At 41.8% G+C, this 19,845-nt stretch overlaps 1 protein-coding gene across 5 annotated transcripts in view; it reads left to right on the forward strand.

The window, feature by feature from the left end:
* Nucleotides 1–19,363, forward strand: part of ARHGAP17 (Rho GTPase activating protein 17) — a 69,205-nt gene extending 49,842 nt beyond the window's left edge. Inside the window, exons 10-22 of one of the 5 annotated variants that reach the window (XR_003369734.1) lie at nucleotides 653–780; nucleotides 2,172–2,283; nucleotides 2,880–2,961; nucleotides 3,720–3,800; nucleotides 5,378–5,491; nucleotides 5,915–6,006; nucleotides 6,152–6,308; nucleotides 7,630–7,872; nucleotides 11,037–11,206; nucleotides 11,692–12,309; nucleotides 13,527–13,550; nucleotides 16,019–16,067; nucleotides 18,442–18,529. Coding sequence is in view for 4 of the 5 variants with exons in the window: in XM_024212432.2 (XP_024068200.2) it covers nucleotides 653–780; nucleotides 2,172–2,283; nucleotides 2,880–2,961; nucleotides 3,720–3,800; nucleotides 5,378–5,491; nucleotides 5,915–6,006; nucleotides 6,152–6,308; nucleotides 7,630–7,872; nucleotides 11,037–11,206; nucleotides 11,692–12,309; nucleotides 18,442–18,572 (1,928 nt within the window). In the remaining variant the exon portion in view is untranslated. Of the gene's footprint in view, nucleotides 1–652; nucleotides 781–2,171; nucleotides 2,284–2,879; nucleotides 2,962–3,719; nucleotides 3,801–5,377; nucleotides 5,492–5,914; nucleotides 6,007–6,151; nucleotides 6,309–7,629; nucleotides 7,873–11,036; nucleotides 11,207–11,691; nucleotides 12,310–13,526; nucleotides 13,551–16,018; nucleotides 16,068–18,441 lie in introns of all 5 variants that reach the window. The other 4 variants (XM_026650562.1, XM_026650561.1, XM_024212432.2 and 1 more) reach the window with 4 other exon arrangements.
* The last annotated feature ends 482 nt before the right edge of the window (nucleotides 19,364–19,845 follow it).

Raw genomic sequence — 19,845 nt, forward strand, 5'->3', positions numbered from 1 at the left:
GCCGTGAGGAAAATTTTAAAGTGAGCTTGAATGCTTTTTTTGGAAAAAAAAGCATTCAAGGGTAGGATTGATATTAGAACAATGACACCCCCTTTAATATGGTGATTCTAATGGAGACATGGGGCTACTAATTATAAGTTTCTAAATAACTGACTTTTTAACACAGTAGTAGGCTTTGTGTTTGGCTTAGCTGTTAACACACAATGTCAGCTGCAGGTAAAACCATCCTACAAACCGCTCGGACCAAGCAATTTGAACTTATTCTGAGCAAAATTCTTGATCTACAAGAGGATTGCAAATCTACACTTTGGGGTCTCAGAGAATCAGAATGAACGTCTTAATAAATGTAAAACCACATGAATGTTCCCACTAAAGCGCGGTGGGGACATGATGTCTTCCACTTATACAAAGGAATAAATATTTGACACTCTCTCCGAGAGATGGATCATTATTTACCGTCTTGGTAACACCTGCAAGCTCATCATTTTTCTCTTTACTCGTAAATTTAAGGGGCTTTACAAATCAAGGCTCAAACTTGCAGTATTTTTTTTATATTCCTATTCCCATACTGGAGACTCTTCTCGAAACTTCTCTGGGGCATAATTCAGTTTTATTGGATATCTTGCTCAGTGTTTTTCTACTCTTTAACTAGACAAATGGACAGAAAAGCCAGCCTTTGGAACGCCATTGGAAGAGCATCTCAAACGCAGTGGTCGTGAAATTGCACTCCCAATTGAAGCCTGTGTAATGATGCTCTTGGAAACAGGAATGAAAGAGGAGGTAGGAACTTCTACTTAATGCGCAGTCGTCTTTTACTCCTGTAAAAGGCTCAACTCAAAGGAAAAACATGGACACAGTAGAGCCCAGTAAAACTATTGGGTGCGGGAAATAGCAGCTATACCTATCCGTGTGCGCGCTCAGGTGTATAATTGCATATGGCGTTTTGTCCACTGGTATGATATAGGCCTTCCAAGATTACGTTTTTCAGTTCCATCCAAGATTCAGATGCAACTTAACCTAAATGTAGAAAAGCAGAGAGACCGGAAAGAGCATGCTTATCCCTTAGTTCTTCTTCGAGTGATGGTCCCTAATTGTATTTCTGTCGTGGGTGCGCATGCGCTGGAGCCGGAAGGTTTCGTAGCAGTGTCCGTTGACCCGCACATGCACCGTGCATCTCCTTGTGCTCCCAGCCAAGTTTATAATAGGCCGTGTATGCTGCCAAGGCAGACAGAACCCTTCACTCCCTTGTTGTCCACAGTGCCGTAGCTGCCTACCTCCAGAGATCCCGTGTCTTTCGGGCATCGCCCAAAAGTCTGCAATTGCTAGTTGTAGCAATTGCAGACCAATCCAAAGGCAAAGCACTCTCCTGCCAGCGGATCTCAAAATGGATCTCTGGGTGCATCTGGACGTGCTACGTGCTCTGACGTACAACCACCGGATACAATTATAGCACATCCTATGCGAGCGCGAGCTACCACGTTGGCATACCTAGCAGATGTTCCTGGCAGCACATCAGTCAAACAGCAACATGGCAATCCATTCACGCCTTCACCTCCTACTGGCCTATCACCCAGGCAGTGGCTGTGGGCCGCGCTGTATTAGACTGCATTTTCTTCTGCATCCTTGCACCCACCTCCACACTGCTGGCTACTCACCACGATTGGAATACATCTAGGGACCACCACTTGAAGAGGTTACTTATCTGTAACTGGAGGTTCTTCGAGATGCGAGATCCCTATTGGTATTCCAATACTGGCCCTCCATCCTATCTGCTGCAGACTGGCATTCTTAGCGGTAAGTGGGCCACTGGAGAGCTGTCGACCCGCTCAGCTGGGGGCATGAGGAGATGCACATGTGCGTCAATGGACACACTGCTACGGAAACCTTCCAGCTCCAGCACGTGGCACGCCTGACGCACCTGTGATTGGAATACCAATAGGGACCCCACAGCTCGAAGAGCCTCCGGTTACAGGTACGTAATCTCCTCTTTTCAGTGCAACAAGAGCTGACTCAGTCATGGCACAGTTTAATAAAAAAAAAAAAAAGTATAAAACTTGTAACTGCTGTGAAAATGGAGTCTGGGTCATAGTCCTGCAAGTGTGATAGTATTGCAAGTCTGAAAGATGAGACCAGCTATCGGTGAATTTGACATTTTAATTCTCATGATGTAGGGCTTATTCAGAATTGCCGCTGGAGCCTCCAAGTTAAAGAAGCTGAAAGCGGCATTGGACTGTTCTACTTCCCAGCTAGATGAATTTTATTCAGACCCCCATGCTGTTGCAGGTATTTTGCGTATTCTGAATCAGTGCCTGTATAAACTACTTAATTTGATTTCATGTTTAACCTGGCAGACATATTATAGTATTTTAAGATATTAGATATGATCTGTAAATGAAAATAAAATGAACCTTCTACCCTAACTGCATAGCCTTAGAGATCAAGCGTAGGGTGTGCGGGCCGTGAAAGTTTTGCATGTTGATTTTTTTAAGGCCAGAACAGTGTTCAAAATTCAGGTGGCGATGTTCATACGAGTGTCCTCTTTCTCATGACAGGTCTATTAAAATGATCAAGAGAGACTAGGGCATGTGCAGTTGTAACTGTAGCTCTTACCTGGTAGCACCATCTTGAAGCTTTATAGAGTGTACTCTTGTCAGCTACATTCGTAAATGATCCCTGGAGTGTCCAGTGGTAGGCCCCAGTCTGTGACGTGCTGTACAAATCTATTGAGGGAAAAGTCTGAAGTGTTCAGTCTGAGGCCTGATCCTGCGCTGACTTCAGTGGGGCTTCAGAGGTGCCAGGATTGAAGCCAAGATTGTTTCAAACAAAATCTAAAACGAGTCTCTCTGATCTACTGGCTAAGAATGTCCCCCTACTTGCAGGTGCCCTGAAGTCTTATTTACGAGAGTTGCCTGAACCTTTAATGACCTACAGTCTGTATGAAGAATGGACGCAAGCTGCAAAGTAAGAGCACTTAAAATCTAGATATGCAAAGAAATGTGTGTGCTGAATTGTGTTACTAAGGCCTGGTCTACACTGGGGGGAGTGTCGATGTAAGATACGCAACTTCAGCTACGGGAATAGCGTAGCTGAAGTCGACGTATCTTATTTCGACTTACCTCCCGTCCTCATGGCGCGGGATCGACGGCCGCGGCTCCCCCGTCGACTCCGCTACCGCCGCTCGCCCTGGTGGAGTTCCGGAGTCGACGGGAGCGCGTTTGGGGATCGATCTATCGCGTCTAGACGAGACGCGATAGATCGATCCCCGATAGATCGATCGCTACTCGCCAATCCGGCGGGTAGTCTGGACGTACCCTAAGTGAGGAAAAATGAACTTATGGAAAAGTTCACAGGTTTATACCTTTGTGCTTTCAACTCCAGCTAGTAAATATTTGTGTGCTGAATTAATCTTCAAACTTTTGTGCATTAGTGTCCTGAGTTGGTTTTAAAAGCATTAAAATATACTAAAGTAAAACAGCTTTACATTACATTACATTTGAGTATTAAACTACTTCAGACTCTTGGTTACACACTGTGAGATGTGCAAAGGGCATTGCCTATTACAAGCAGAGTTAATGAAGGGATTCAGAGCAGTTATTAAATGAGTGAATGCAGAGGCAAGAGGATAATGATACATAGGTGGAAGCCTATAGACACTGCTTTTCCTTTGCTGGTAGCTGAAGGAATCCTGTTTGCTGATCTAAAATTTCTCTTCCCCACAGCATACAGGACCAGGACAAGAAGCTGCAAGAATTATGGAGAATTTGTAAAAGATTGCCAAAGCCTAACCTAGCTAATTTCAGGTACATTAAGAACAATTGCTACAATTTTTAGCACTACCGCTTCAATGCTAAAAAGTCTAACCTGTTCCAAGGCTAGGATGAATAATGATACGCATTTTGATCTGGTTTGTACAATTAGGATTGTAAAGGGACATCTTGTTTTATCAAGGCACAAAGTGCCTTAGTGTCACTGTTGATGGTTCCATTCACTTTTATTAATTCCTTGAAGTGGAGTCCCGTAGAATTGTTCCCTACTCTCTAACGCCCTGGACTGATCAGAGAACAGTAGTGTAACTTCTGTAGCTTCACTCCAGTGGTGCCTTACATAAACCAACACTCACTATGTAAGGTTTCTCAACTTCTCACATAGTATTCCTTTTCCTTGAGAACTTCCCAAGCTCAGACACTGCACCTGGCTTCTTCCTAAGCAGCTAACCCTCTTGCTGATTTCACCCTCAGAGTGAAACACAGGGAAAACAAGGTCTCTGAGTAGTCTTAAGTGCATGACAGGAAAATGTTTACTGTAATATGGTCTTTTGTCTTTAATGTGCTTTCCTAGTGCATGATCATTCTAACCTCAATACTCTAGTTTTTGCTGTAAATATATTAAAGTTTTTGAAGGCATGCTAGTTCTTCCATGCTTAAGATGGAAGGTATTTTCCAACTATTAGGCCTTGGCTACACTTGCAAGTTACAGCGCTGTAAAGCCTCCCCCAGCACTGTAACTCACTCCCCGTCCACACTGGCAGGGCACTTACAGCGCTGTATCTCCCTGGGTACACCGCTGCAGGTACTCCACCTCCCCGAGAGGAATAACAGCTGCAGGGGAGTGGCTACGACTCACGGATGTGAGTGTAAACGCTTGCAGTGCTGTACTAATCACCTTGTCAAGTGGCCAATCCTCTCCATTGTTGTGACCGCTGCAGGAATGCGGAAGTGCCGGTTTCAAAGCTCGTACCACAGAGAAAAGTAAACAGATTGCAGCTTGCTTTGAATGAGTGAATGAATGAGCAGGGGGCCGGGAGTTCGGAACTTGCAAAATAGAGAGATGACATGCTCCAAAAAGCACTCTCTCTCCCCCCACACTCCCTGTCACAATCCACGCCCCCCCCCCGTTTTGAAAAGCACATTGCAGCCACATGAATGCTGGGATAGCTGCCCATAATGCACCGCTCCCAACACAGCTGCAAATGTTACAAGTGTGGCCACACCACTGCGCTGGCAGCTGTCAGTGTGGACAGACTGCAGCGCTTTCCCTACTCAGCTGCACGAAGACAGGTTTACCTTACAGCGCTGTACAGCTGCAAGTGTAGCCAAGGCCTTAGTCACTTTCTCAGTAAACTCAGTTTTCATTGATTGATGGGAAGAAAATTAGTAGCAAAGTACTAAGCATGAAATTTTAGTCCCATTTTTACCACAGTCACCCTTAGGAGTTTCTAGAAGCTTGATTTTGAAATGTTAATCTCTGTGTGATTCCAGTTAGCCGCATCCCCTCCAATGAGAGACAGCAACTATTAGCAGTCATGTGCTAGCAGAGCATTGTATGTAGTGAACTGTTGCCACCATAACTGTTTAATGACTTGATTCATTCTTTGTAGGTATCTAATCAAATTCCTAGCAACACTTGCACAGAACAGTGACATTAACAAAATGACACCCAGCAACATTGCAATAGTGTTAGGCCCCAACTTGCTATGGGCAAAGACTGAAGGGTAAGTTGGTTCTATTACTAATTGTATCTTCAGTAAAGAATAGAAATATAGCTGTAAGTGCTTACCCAAGATCTGAAAAGGTCTTAAACAAGTTGTTGAGAAATGAATTGTAAAGGGTGGGACTTCAGGAGCATGTCTGCTCTCTTCCTCCAGCAAACATTATGAAATTGCACACAGACCAGTGGCATAAAGGCTGTGTAGTTTTCAGAATTTTTCCGTTCCATGCACTTTGTGGAAGTCTAGAATATTCTGGAAAAAGCCTGTGCTTGATTATTATTTTTTTTATGTGGCAGTAATTATGTGTGTAGTGGCACTCGTTTAATTCACAACTTTTGGCATGCAAAATGAAGAAAACAACAGTATTTTTAGCTTCGAAAGAGGTGTCTGTATCCAAGATCACGATCTTCTGAATTTTGTCCACAGATCTCTTGCTGAAATGGCAGCAGCAACTTCTGTCCACGTGGTAGCAATTATAGAGCCAATAATTCAGCATGCAGACTGGTTCTTCCCTGAAGGTAAAGACTTGCAGTGTTGGGAGGAATTCTGTCAATACTAGTTCCATGGTATTCCTACACTGTTAAATAATTAGGAATATAAAATGTTGATGCACTGCTTCTGTGTACATACATGTCTTACAATGCTTTATCTGTCTTCATCCAGATGTGGATTTTAATGTATCTGGAGCATTTGTTGCTTTACCTGCCACTAATTCCAATCACTCCTCACAACTTGGGAGTGAGTCTGAGTCGGGGACACTGGAGAGGAAGAGGCCTGTCAGCATGGCTGTAATGGAAGGCGATTTGCTGAAGAAGGAAGGGTATGTTTAGCTCCTGTCATTTTTTAGAGCCATTAGCACACACTGAGAACTCCCAACCACTGAGGAGGTTGTAATTTAACATGTTTCGTAGTTCATCTTCAAATAAAATTGTGGTCAGAAGGGGAATTCTATGGAAATACTCCTAGATAACCCGTGAGTGATTTATTTCCCCTCATATTATTGCAGCCTGAGGAAGGGTCACAGGTAACGTACTGGCATTTACTTCAAGTTATGCTCTCTGCATGATAAAAGCCAAGCAGATAATTACTGCTTCTGTTTACAATATTCCCAACTCCTAGATTTTAGGTCTCAAAATAATCCATTAAAAATAAAAGTACATTTGAAAGTATCTATTGCTTTAACTTTTGAATGTTCCAAGGCTTCTGTTTAAAACCACAGGCTGAAGTGGTGTTATCTGGTGCCTTCATGATAAAAGACTTCTGATTTGATGATGGTACAGTATACCATGGCAGATGTGCTGTATTTACCCCCATACAAATAACATGTAGTGCATTTGTTATCAGTTTTTCATATCAGTATTTAAGGGATGTGCTGTTCTAACTCCTTATGCAAATGTTAAATTGTTACCTTGGTTTTAACTATGGTTAGACACATGCAAATTATTTTATTTATTGCAACTGTATACTAGATTTCCGTACTGCTGTCCTGTGGTGAACAGTATTGACGGAGGGGAAAAAGAGAATCAATTTCAAGGTTCATTCTTTCTTGTTTTAGTGGATTTTAACCATGTCAAAAAAAATATTTCTAGAACATGCTGTGTTAGCTTTTTAAAATGGCATATGTTGGAATGACAGAGTTTATCCATAGTTAAATAAGGTAGTAGTTTCCTTCCTTTTTTCATGCTTTTAACCATGCAAATGTATATAAGCCTTTCTTTAGTAAATGTTTATCTTGAAGTCTGTATGGAGACTTGAAGATACCATTTTAAAAAGTTTGTGAAACACCTAATGCACAAAGTCTGAAGATATCCTGGTGTCTAAGGAAATTTGTATATATTTCCCAGTGTGGTAAAATTATTCAGCACTCAGATCTCACTTGCATCAATGTGTGTCTTCAATTTGTAATTGAATAGCCCATCCCACTGATGTTTAGTTTACCCTTCTGTGTGAATAAGTCAAGTTGTGTTGCATGTCTTAACAATAGTGGTGTTATATGGAGAAAGGTGAAGCTTTCCTTGTTGCTTTTTTGCATGCTAAGCAACATGGGTTGCTGTCTGAGTTATAACATGCAATATTGCTCTTTGGCTTTATTTATCTGGAGTTGGCCTGCATGGTGTGTGTTCACTCTCTCTTCTCTCTAGCTTTGGTGTCAAGGTTGTGGACTTCCAAGTGAATCCTCGGAGATGTGGCACTATAAATAGAAAGCACACATCCCCAGCTTTCCAGCCACCACTTCCACCTACTGAGGCTGGCATGCTGGCTCAGCTTGTAGCAGAGCAGCATTCACAGGGTTCTGTGGCTGAAACCAGCCCAGTAAGTGCAACTTTTGCTCCCTTTGCTGGCACAGCAGAACATTTACAAAGTCAAGGAAATGAGGATGTCAGGTAAGAAGTCTGGCTTCTGTTGGCAGTGGCTTAACAGGCTGCTTCAGCAACAAACTGGTCTCTGTCAGTATAAATTAATCAAACGGGTATTACCATCCAACTTGAATATACATTCCCTTTTTGTAAAGTGCTTTGAGATGTATGATAAAAAGCACCATACAAGAGATGATTATGCATCTTTCTCTTTTTAATTTGAAGTTAATTACTATAAAATCTGTCTTACAACATGAGAATTTTCAAGAAGTCTCCATCGGTATACTCAGCTGCCCTCTTGATTGATCTCTTCAAGTCATAATCCTGGAAGTATCTTCAAAACTCAGGCTCAGTTTATTGCTGAAAGCACTAAGAAACTCAGTGGCAATACTAGAAACTTGTAAGTTTTGTCTTGGTCATTTCTGTTAAGTGATCTAGATTCATGTCTTGTTTGCTTTTCATTAGCAAGTGTGTTAGCTAGCAAGGAACAGACCTAATCTTAACCCTTAAACAGCAAGTCAGAAGTCAATTTATCACTCTTTGGCATCAGCTTCTTTAGCATAATGGTATAGTAGATTTTCACCACTTGACTGCTATCGAAATTCTATGCAATCATTTACTTTTTTGCTAGTCACTATATATTTTGATCTGGAGACTAATTACAATAGATTTGCCCATTCCTTTTCACCCTCTAGGGTTAATGTAACACTTTGCTTTTGGTATTCTCCTGGTTCCTCCAAGTGAGAGCTGGTAAACCATTTTAAAGTGAGGTTTGGAGAAGGTTAGTCTTTTAGGCAACCTCCCACAAAGTAAAACAGGCCACAGCTGCCATTGCTGGATTGGTTCAGATCAGTAACTTTTGTTGCACTTTACTTCACTTTTGTTCCCCAAGTGACATTCTTGCAGATCTGATCATAATGGATTAACTCTCCTAAATTAACAATGCCCAAGATCTCTAACTCTGAAAACATGAACTACACCCAAGCTATTAGCAATCAAGGACAGTACTAGTGGATTCAGAAGTACAGCTGTATAGAAGGGGTTGTTCTCTGCCTTTAAGAGAATGTACTGATAGTTTTTCTTACCTAAATTTATCTACACAAAAGCTTTCTTGTTTCATGAGTGTTAATGAATTCTTCAGTGGCGTTGGATCTTGTAAAAGCCAATACCCTCTCCAAATTCAAGATTACAATCTAACAATACCGACCGGGGAGGGGAATGTACAACATGCAGGCAAAATGATCGGGCATAGATTTTAATTTCTTTCTTTTTTTTTTTTTTTTATTGTGAGGCAAGTATAGGGTGTGGGAATTGCAGGAGAAGTAAAACTGCATATGTGTGGGAAGGAAGGACATGGATTAGGGGGAAATGCATTCCCCACAACCTGCACTCCACATAAACCATTCAGATTCCTTGGTTCTCTTCCTGTCCTGTTGTCCTTATGCCCTGGTGGCTTCACTCTTCCTCCGCCCCTGTTCAATGCCTAGATCTTTATACAGATCCCCACCCCTCTGTACTTTCTCCATTTGTAGGTCCCCACTAACCTCCTGTCTTCCTCTGAAGTACCTCAGTGGTGGTCTGTCTGGTAGAAGCAGATCCCATGGCAGCTTCTCTGGTGCTGCTCGTGGGTCATGCATGATTTAAGAAGGAAGCTACTCCTTTTATGAAGCAGCCTCAACCGTGCCCCCTTAGTGGAAGCTTGAGCATGGATTTTCCAGTCCTGCCTACAGCTGCACTCAGAGCCAAGAGCATCACAGTGCTTCTCCGCTCTCTGCAGGGCCCAGTTTGATATGCTGCAATATCTAGGTCAGAGGTTCTGTAGTGTGTCAATGGCTCAATCAGAAGCTACTGTCACGTTCTCCAGAATCTCAGCTCTCCTTTAAAATAGTCTGTAGCTGTTACATTGCAAGGGAAACTTCCAATGTGAATAAAGCGTAACCAATGCAAAGATGTCTGAGTCTGTTGCCCCAGCAATAGCCCTGGGGTTTGGCCTATCTCAGCTCAGTGAGGTGTTAGATCAGATCACCAGTGTTGATATCACTGGGCACGTCCGGACTGCGCACAAGGTGGTAGTGGTGGAGGGTTATACCAAGATGGGTATCTCAATGTCAGTCTTGCACTATAGTTGCTACCCTGACAAACTACATGGAAGTTAAAAGCTAAACTCCGGGGGGGTGGTATCAGGTAGCTACACTGTGGTAAAATATTGCTGCTGTCTTGTCTCAAGACATTTCCCCCCAGTCAAGGAGCCATGCCAAGAAGGCAGAGGCGCTCAGAACTGCCTGCACACTGAATATCTACATGATCTAATGTGAGCAGTCTCTCATTCTGGTGACTCACGTGACCTTTTATGGGCAGAGCTTAACAGAGCATCCCCACTTTTATTCCCCAATCTCACCTCTGAGTATATCAAACTAGCTGCTATTTGAGATGTCCTGCAATGCTGGGGCAACAGAAGTTATTCTGTTGTTAAAGCCACAAACACATGGTGACTTAAAGTGGCGTTAGAATTTTTGAGAGTAATCCAAGTGTTTTCCATGAACGTTCAAGTTGGGAGTCTGATGAACCAGCCTTAAATGTATTGACTCCTCTTCAACACCGAGAGAATACAGTCGGTGTTAGAACAGTAATTAATGCAAATATGTATTCCGGCGATCATGCAAGGCTGGCTATAGATTTATTTGTACTCCAGATCATTGTTTTGGTGAGACTATATCAAACGTAGTCAGCAGGGCCCACTTAAGACTTGGTCTACGCTAGAAAATTAGGCTGGTTTAATTACATCGTGTGTGAAAAATCCACACCTGGGAGTGGCATTTCAAAGCTGACCTAAGACCCTGTGTAGACAGCGCTATCTCCTCTTGGGGAGGTGGATTTACACCGTCCCTCCCATCAGCATAGGTAGTGTCTACGCTGAAGTGCTGCCGCTGTGCCGCTCTACCGTTTCAAGTGTAGACAAGCTTGAAGTGGACAGCTGACCATGGCAGCTCTAGGGATGCACAGTCTCGTTACTTCACTTGTAACTCCGAATCCCTTCAGATACCATTTTATACAGGAATCTGTTTCCCATGACTGACACCTGTATCTGGAATTTACCTGTTTCGGGTGTAAGCCCATGAGTTTGGTGCAGTACATCTGGGGGAAGAGGTATTTCAAAAGCAACTTCTGATTCAGGTGTTTTAAATTTTCAGTACCTCAAAGCCCAGGGACACTGCAGCTTCAACTACTCCTCCACCCGTGAGAAATGGTGGGCACTTAAGCACTATGCAGAACCAGCCACAGTCATCCAGTAGCTCTAACCAGCTTTGTGTTAGTCAACCACAGAATGCTGCTGGTCCCAGCCCCCACGCAGTGAGGCGAGGTATGTTGGGTTCTTGTTTGCAGTTTTCAAAGTGTGACTAGACTCATTTCTTAAACAATTGTTGTGGTTAAAATACTGACCTCTCTCAGCTGGGTGCTTGCCCAAGTAGCTGTTTTCTGGGATCGCTGTCAGTTATTGCACTCCTGGTTTATTTGGATGGACCAATTCTCCACTCAAGCAAATAGTTCAACAATGTATTTTACCAAAACCTACTTAAACTTGAGTGTGCTACCATGGACAAGTCTGAAGCATACTGCGATGTTGCCAACAGTGTACAGTGGTATCACTCAGGCAGGAGTTTGCTGATTAATAATCTTTGTCTTCATTTCTTGGTAACCAATATGAAACTACAACAGTAGTAGGCCTGGATAATTTCAACTGGAAAGCATCTGGGCATTTTAAATAATGTTACTCATTCCCTTATTTCAAGGTTTTATTTCAACTGTACATAGTAACTAATATATTCTTATCAATGTCTCTCAAAGCTGTTAAAAAGCCTGCACCAGCACCTCCCAAACCTCCACCTGGGCAGCCAGGAAACCATGGTTCTATCGCAGCAGCTCAACTACCTTCTGTCTCTCCAAAACCACCCACAAGAAGTCCTTCTCCTCCTGGTCAACCTACAAACCCAGGGGCAGTCCAGACTTCCGCCTCTTCCCAGGCTTCTGCACCTCGGAGATACTCCAGCAGCCTCTCCCCAATTCAAGCTCCTAACCACCCACCTCCACAGCCCCCAACACAGGCTACTCCTCCACTGCACCCTAAACTAAATAGTCAAGTATCTTCTCCGCCTGCTGTACCTAGTGGCGAATATGGACCTGAACAGCCATCTTGTACTCCTCCTCAGACTCCAACGCCACCTGATACGCCTCCTTTAGGAAAACACGATGCTAGCTCAGCACTATTTCCGCTGCAGTCATCTACCCAAGAAACTTCGCAGTCTCATTCTCCTCCTCAGACTGGTACATTACCGAGACCAAAGCCAGTACCAAAACCCCGGAACCGACCTAATGTTCCCCCACCACCTCATCCTCCTGTTTCTCATTCATCTGGAGACAGTGTTCTAACAAATCCCACTCAAACTGCTTCCAAAATAATAACTGGTAAGTGAATTCTTCTTTGTATGCTGTAGCATGTTAATATATTTTGGGGCTGGGGAATGTCTACTGCTGTAAACAGCAAGTTAAAATATACTGATGAACCTTCTTTGGTGAAATACGAAAAGCAAGCTCAGTTAAGTTATTAACTTACTGGTTTTATTTTGTTAAAATGCTTGACCTGCATATTCTGGTATACAAAGTCTCTGCAGAGAACGGTTCAGCATTTTCCATGGAGAGAACTTTTTGTTCTTATAAGAATGAATGTGATTTACTTTCTAAATATGTTTTCCAGCCTTGACAGCAGAGCATTGTTATAGGACTCAACTTTAAATGGCTTTCCCAAGCTCTTCACATCATGGCAGCTACCATTACATAGGCACCAGTTGCAGAAATGGCAAATATTTTGAAGTGAGAGGAGGCCTAGCCAAGGAGAACTCATTAAGCACATATTCTAAGCCAAGATTTCTGAAGTGGCTAATGCCTTTGTGAGCCCTGACACAATGTTAATGGACCTGACTTTTCAGAGGGTGAAAATCAGGCCCCCATTAAGATGTTCCAAATTCGGCACCCAAAATCACTAATTGTTTTTGAACACCATGGCCTGGTATAAATATGCATCTCTGTATTGCAGCATAACATTCCATGCTACTCCAAGTATGTCTACACTGCAGTCAGAGATGCAAATAACAGTAGCAGTGAAACTGCAGCAGCATGGGCTATACAAGCCCGTTTGGGGACCCAGGGAATCTATTCAAACGTCTAGTCTGTGTTGCTGTGGCTTCACTGCTATTGTTCAGGCTAGTTAGATCACACTTAACTTTGGGTATGTCTAGACATGCTGCAGTCACACCTCTGATTGCAGTGTAGACATACCCTCATGGGGCACAAGGTGGTTATTTGCAGGCTCCCATGGGAACAGTGAGTCTGCCTTTTATAGATGATAGGTGGTAATAATGAATTTAAATCTTGACGAAAAATGTACCCATCAGTCACAAAAACCAGCACCTTTGAAACGTCTTCCTGCTAAGTCGGACTTTTTTAGACACTTTAAAAAGGAAAGGTAATGAACATAAAAGACTAATGCTTTTAAATCTGCTTATTTGTTAATGGTTCACATCCTTTCCAATGACACTTCAGCTATCTAGAATAAAGACTAATTTTGTTTGGAATGCAAACTATCTTCTGTCACCTAATCGCTCTACCCCATGATGCCTTCACAGGTGGGGAAGGTTACTGCGAATAAGGTTTGTACTGATCAAAACCCTGCAATATAGCTACAAATGCTCCTGCGCAGCTGTTTTTATCTGTAGCTTGATTTTGTTCATGCGCTTTAAAACGTGTGCTTTTGTCCAATTAGCACTATCTCATCATTACACGTGCCAGCCCGTTTGTAACCGACATTAGGACCCAGGTTTCATTTCGATATTCACTTGCAAGCTTTTTTGTAAAGAATCCTCAATGTGTACCTTGTAAAACCATGCAAATAATGAACACTTAAAAATGTAACGCACCTGTTACCAGAACTACCACTTCTGGAGTCTACAGTGACAGACAGTGCCCATTTTAAATGTCTGTTCCCCTCCTTGGTTAACTTTTGCCAAACTAAAGAGTTGGGAGTTAGCACAGGCAAACTTTGCCACTCATATTTTGTTTCTAATGCAGCTTTTACCCAAGGATTTTGATGATTTGGATTTTAACTGCTTGGAATGTACTCCTAGAAAGCGCACACTGTTCATGAACTAAACCCCAGTGCAGAAAAGCTACTGGCAGCATCTCTTTGCATTCTGGCATGTTTGTACTTGCATTCTATAAGCTCTCGAGCCTCCTTAATGGTGCAGCAGGTCTCTATTCAACTACAAGCTGTCCAAAGAATAGGTTGTTTAGAAACTTGACAGTTGCCTAATGTAATGGCTTACAGGTGCTATCTGTTTTGAGGCAACAATTTATGGTGGGCTGAATAAACTGAGGCCACACATCTTCCTACTGTATTTTCCACTCCATGCATCTGATGAAGTGGGTTTTAGCCCACGAAAGCTTATGCCCAAATAAATTTTAGTCTCTAAGGTGCCACAAGTACTCCTTGTTCTTTATACCTGAGTTGATTACCCCAGGACGTGGTTATTACAGGATTTATAGACAATGCACTTAAATTAATATTGTACTGAGAAACTTAATTGTAATTGCAATTTCTAAATGAACCTACCACTAAACTGGCTGTCAAACTGATGAAAAGTGAACAGCTTTAAAAAGGGCTTTAATCTTTTGTCCTCTTCCATCCCGCTCCCGCTCTTCACAGGTCAGCTACATTAATCTCTCCACAATAACAGCAAAATTCTGTTTCCAAATTGAGCTGGGAAAATAGTGCTGAGGGCTGGGATTCTTCCAGCATGCTTGACAGTGAGTTATTCTGGGGATAAGAGCCACCCTGACATGTAGGGCAGGGAGGAAGGGCTGAGCCTCCTTTCCCAAATGTTGGTTTCTGCAATTTGACTACCTCATTTTGTTTGGGCTTCGGTGTATTTTTCCATATACATGGAGTTTCCTGCTTCATCTGAGGTAGTGGCTTTGTTGCTGGCAAACAGCTAAAAGCTGAGTTTTATTAGTCAGGTCAATCCCGTAGGGTTATTTAGGAATAGCCATGTCATTAGGCAAATCCCTCCTCTTTGGATAATAGCCATTCAGAATACAGGAATTTACTTATCTGTTGTAACATTGCCTCATTTGAATAATCATTTAATCACAACAGAGTACAGCAATCTGCGCAGCTGAGAGGTGTGGCTATCAGTAACCATACAACACTCCTGCAAGTCTGTGCTGGGAAATTCCATTTGTTTAGTAAAAGAAGCCACTTAAAGCAGAACTAAAGTGTTTAAGGAAATATATGGATCAAATCAATGTATCCATGGGCTGATTCTGCCAACTGTATCTCAAATGATGCCATTTGTACAGTGTCAGACTGGAAAAGTTTAAGGCCACAAGTACTAAAGTAATTTAATCTTTAGTGAGCAAGCTTTAGCAAACCAGCCCGATAGTGGCTGATGTAAGCAACAGTACAAGAACTTGACTGGCATTATTACATGACTAGGGAAAAGCAGGAGTGTTTATATTATTGGATTCTATATTAAATCTAACAAATACATTCAAGAAATCTCCTGGAAGCTAGGGAATTTGGAGAAAAGGCTGAATCTCAATGCTCAGGTTTACCCCTTGCAAGCCACACTAGGATAGGATCATCCACTGTTTGGAGACTAAAGAGACAATCATACAGACTATGGTGGAAGATAAAATTTCATCCTTAACCTAACACCCAACATCATACTAAAAAGTTACGGAGCAGTTACTCTTATTACAGGTGCACCTTAAAAGCACTTATTTTAAAGACCACTGGGCTGCTGTAGCTTTCATGAATTGGCTCTGTTGTTAAATATTTTTAACTGATCCATGTGTATATAGGCTGTCTTTTAACTTTATGCTTAACAATAAATAGCACACTAGGGAAAACCAGACTCTCACAAGCTGAAACTATGGAACTCCGAATTAAAACTAGCAATAAATGTCTGACATTTGAACTGTAACCCCTGAAAAGCTGCAGGGTGTTTGTTATATCAACTCCTTAGTCATGCTTTAGATTTGAGTAACTCTTCAAATCTTGTTAATGGTTGTAAAGTAATTAGCTCTAAATGCTAATTGAAAATTTTATTAAACAATCTAGATGTTTGACCTGCATTATTCAATGTGAACTGAAATTGGAAAGTTTAATGGTAAGGAAAAGGCATTTGATTGGCCAAAGATATTGCTAGTTCATGACTGAATGTGCACTAATGCCCACTACTAACCTGTCACCATAACGCCGCTTGCTTACATTCCGATTAATATAGCATGCAAAAAGAATGGCTCTTCTATTTTATGCTTGCCCTAAATTTAACAAATACTAAATGCATTCAAGACTAGAATGTAGTTCATGTTTTGCATCACTAATGTCTCATGTCTTATTTTACTTTTTTATTTAATGGGAATCATAACATAAATGGGTTTTATCTCTATTCTGTGTTGTATTTGAAGCAGCTGTGCCTTTTTACTATTGTTTTTCTGTTGTAGCAAAAAAAAAAATCTTACCCCATTATCCTCCTGTTAACGGTCACCCTCCCTTTTCTAGTCCATCCTTCACAATGAAGTAGTGATGAGGAGCGCTCCTGTCCCATGCCTTCCCCTGGAGGTTATGACACAGTCTAACATGATTCTGCAAAAAAGCTCTTGGAATACTAAACCACTAGTGCAAATTCAATAGTACTAAATTTGTAGAAAGTGTAAGATGCTAAGTGTGTAAATGCTTCCAAGGCCCCTGCCATTTAAAAAAAACTTTGTTCATCCCTGCAGTCTGAATTTTAAAAGGTATAAAATACTAAGATGGATTTGGAATGTCTTTAATTGTAACTTGCAGTGTTGTAAACGTATTGGTTCCAGGATATGAGAGACAAGATGGGTTAGGTAATATCTTTCATTGAACCAACTTTTGTTGGTGAAAGACGCTTTCAAGCTACACAGAGCTCTTCTTCAGGTGTGGGAAAGAAGACCTCTGTGTAGCTCAAAAGCTTGTCTCTCTCACCAACAGAAGTTGGTCCAATAAAAGATATTACATCATCCACCTTGTCTCTTTACTGGCATTTGAGTCTAGTATGTAATGCTTGTGGTGATGGCAGTATAAGAACGTGTATGAGTTACTAAGTCTTGTTCTAAAATTTGGAAGGTTTTTATTGTACCTTTATTATCCTTATTCCTAACAGTTTAGGAGCTTTGGAATTAAGGATTAAAAAGGTACAATTTCACTTATCGCTGAAATTCAGCCACTTTATGGATGGTGTATATTTTGGGTTTTTTCTCAACACCATAGTACAAAAATTAGAGAAGGAAATGCATAACTTACTGGTTGAATCTACACAGTGAATTTAAGTAAGATGAAAGTTATGTAAATTGGAATCCTATTACAGAAAGGGCCATGGGATCTTATGACTTCATGTGGTAAGGACCTGATTAAGCGTTCTGCAAAAAGCTATCCGCATAGGGCCTTTGAGGTATTGATTCAGGGACTCCACCTACAAAGACAGCAACATCACTGCAGTCACTTGGATTTTCCAGGCCGTTTTTTCCTACCACCCTTGAGCAAAGATTGACATAAATTTGATTTGTTGCTAAAGTGGGGAAGGAGCAGGAGTTCTCCTCCTAAATTCTAATTCCACCTCTGCCACTGACAATCCCTGGGCCCAGATCTTCCATTTATGCATTTGTAAAACGAATAATACTTACTCATTGTTTTCTGTTTGAGGCTTAGTGTTTGTATCTTCGAGCTCCTCAAGGGGGTTTAAAATTGCCTCTCTGAGCCAGAGGAATAAATAACTGATCTGTGTCTCGAGAAGCTGAAGTGTATGTGGCATATTATGAACACTTGGTTACTTTCCGAAACACTGAGGTGAAAGCTTTCATTCAAATGGTTAGCTGTTCTTCCTGGCTTTCTGCCCTTTTCCTACCACCACCAGAACTGCAAGATTGAGATCCCCTCTGTCACTTTCTAGATACTTCTACCAGAAAGGGCCAATACAAAACTCTCCCGTCAGTGATCAAACACAAACTACAAGATGTTCCCTACCTGGCCAGGGGAAAGAAGCTGAACCCAACCCTTTCTTGGGACCATTTGTGTTGATTTTAAATAGTTTCTTCTTCTTCTACCTGTAATAGACACCTCCCCTGGATATCATACATGTTTGTTACTTAACAAGTAATGGGGAGATATTTGACTAATACTCTTTATTCTGGTTTCCTCCAGAGTGGGTGTCTACAGCAGAAGCTGGGAATCTTACAAGGCAGTGTAGTTTGACACTGAAATGTTCAGTTCTTTTTTTTAGCTTGTTTCTGTCAGGCAGGTGACGATGGGGGTGGCTGGGAGGAGCTACCCGAACCTCATTCCATTTTTCTGAAGTGGCTTGTGTGTGCATATGCAGGCCCTGAACTTGCAAAGCCTCTGTTAAACTGTTGTCCTATCTGGATCTGTTCCTTTCCCTTTGTTTATAAGGAAATATACCTGAGATCTAATGAGTGTCCAGACACTGTACACTTTACATTTTTCTGCTTTTTTTGTAGACTCCAATTCCAATGTTCAAGAACCACTTAGGCGCCTCTCTTCAGAGCTTCCTACAGAGTCTGCAAGCAAGGAATTGCACAACCATCTAATGCTTAATGTTGACAATGATACAGAAAGCACTGCTTTGTAAAAGAAACCAAATACTCCAAAACTTTTTAAAAAACCTTTCTGTCCACATGGAAAAGTAGCAAATCAAGACCTAACAGTGAAAAGCTTTTTTGAAGATATGGCGGAACTGTCTGAAGGCTCTACTTACATGTAAGGCAATTTAACCATACAGAAGAAGTTTAATGATCTGTGTCTTGACAGTGGTTTCAGAAATCCTGGATGGGAAGAGTTGATTACTGTGGAAATTTACATAGGAAGCGTAATAGCTGCTAATACCCATGCATTAGCAGAACCCCCAACAGAATAAAAAGCAGTGCCTCAGTTACTATTTAACGTGCATGTATGGAAATAACCTACTTAATGTCACTGTTACTTCTGTTCCTAGTTCTTAGACATTATATTAAAACGGAGATGCCTTGCAAGAGACTTTCCCTCACTGACTTGCTGCAGACTTTTGTTAAAGTATGAACCAAAAAATGCCAGAGTGCTGGTGGTGACTGCTGGTTATCAGTCACCTGTCAAAACTGTGGATGTATTTCAGTGCCTTGAAGGACTGTCATATCGTAGAAAGAAACTTACTGTATCTTTAACCATTTTATTGCTACTTTAAGTACTGACCATTATCTGTATGTCATAGTTATGTGTATTCACCATACCTGCTTTTTATGTGAAATTCATGACGGTTTCAAGGTGAAACGGTGGAAATGTTTATGCTTTCGTTTAAATTGGTTGAATTTTGAAAGAATTTTGAACATCTGTTTGGATTCATCAGTTGAGTGAGCATTTATAAAATTAAAGGATTCTCTCTCGTCATTTGAAGGCCTATTTATTCCAGTATCCAAATATAACGAACTTCTCCTTGCATCTTTGTGATCCATTGAAAACACAACTGGACTTCAATGCTGAGCTTTAACTGCTACTCTTTAAAGTGGCTACATCTGAGGCCTGGTGCCTATTAATTACTCAACCAGGGAAAAGTATGGCTGAGCGCTCAACTGGTGTATCTTTCATAGACTATGCAAGAGAGACAGAATCAAAGGACTGGAAGGGATCTCAAGGGGTCATCCAGTCCCCTGCACTCATGGCAGGACTAAGTATTATCTAGACCAGGGGTTGGCAACTTACAGCATGTGTGCTGATTTTGAGTGGCATGCAGCTCTCTGCTGTGGTCCTGGCCCTCAGCCCACTGCTCTCCCCTGCGGGGGCAGGAGGCAGAAGCTTGGTCCTGGGGCAGCCAAGCTTCCCCCCTCCCCCGCTTCTTCCCCCAGTGTGGTGCTTTCCTGCCCCTCCTCCTC

The sequence above is a fragment of the Terrapene carolina genome, unplaced genomic scaffold (genome assembly GCF_002925995.2).
Source record: "Terrapene carolina triunguis isolate 2854851 unplaced genomic scaffold, T_m_triunguis-2.0 Scaffold93, whole genome shotgun sequence".
Lineage (NCBI taxonomy): Eukaryota > Metazoa > Chordata > Testudines > Emydidae > Terrapene > Terrapene triunguis.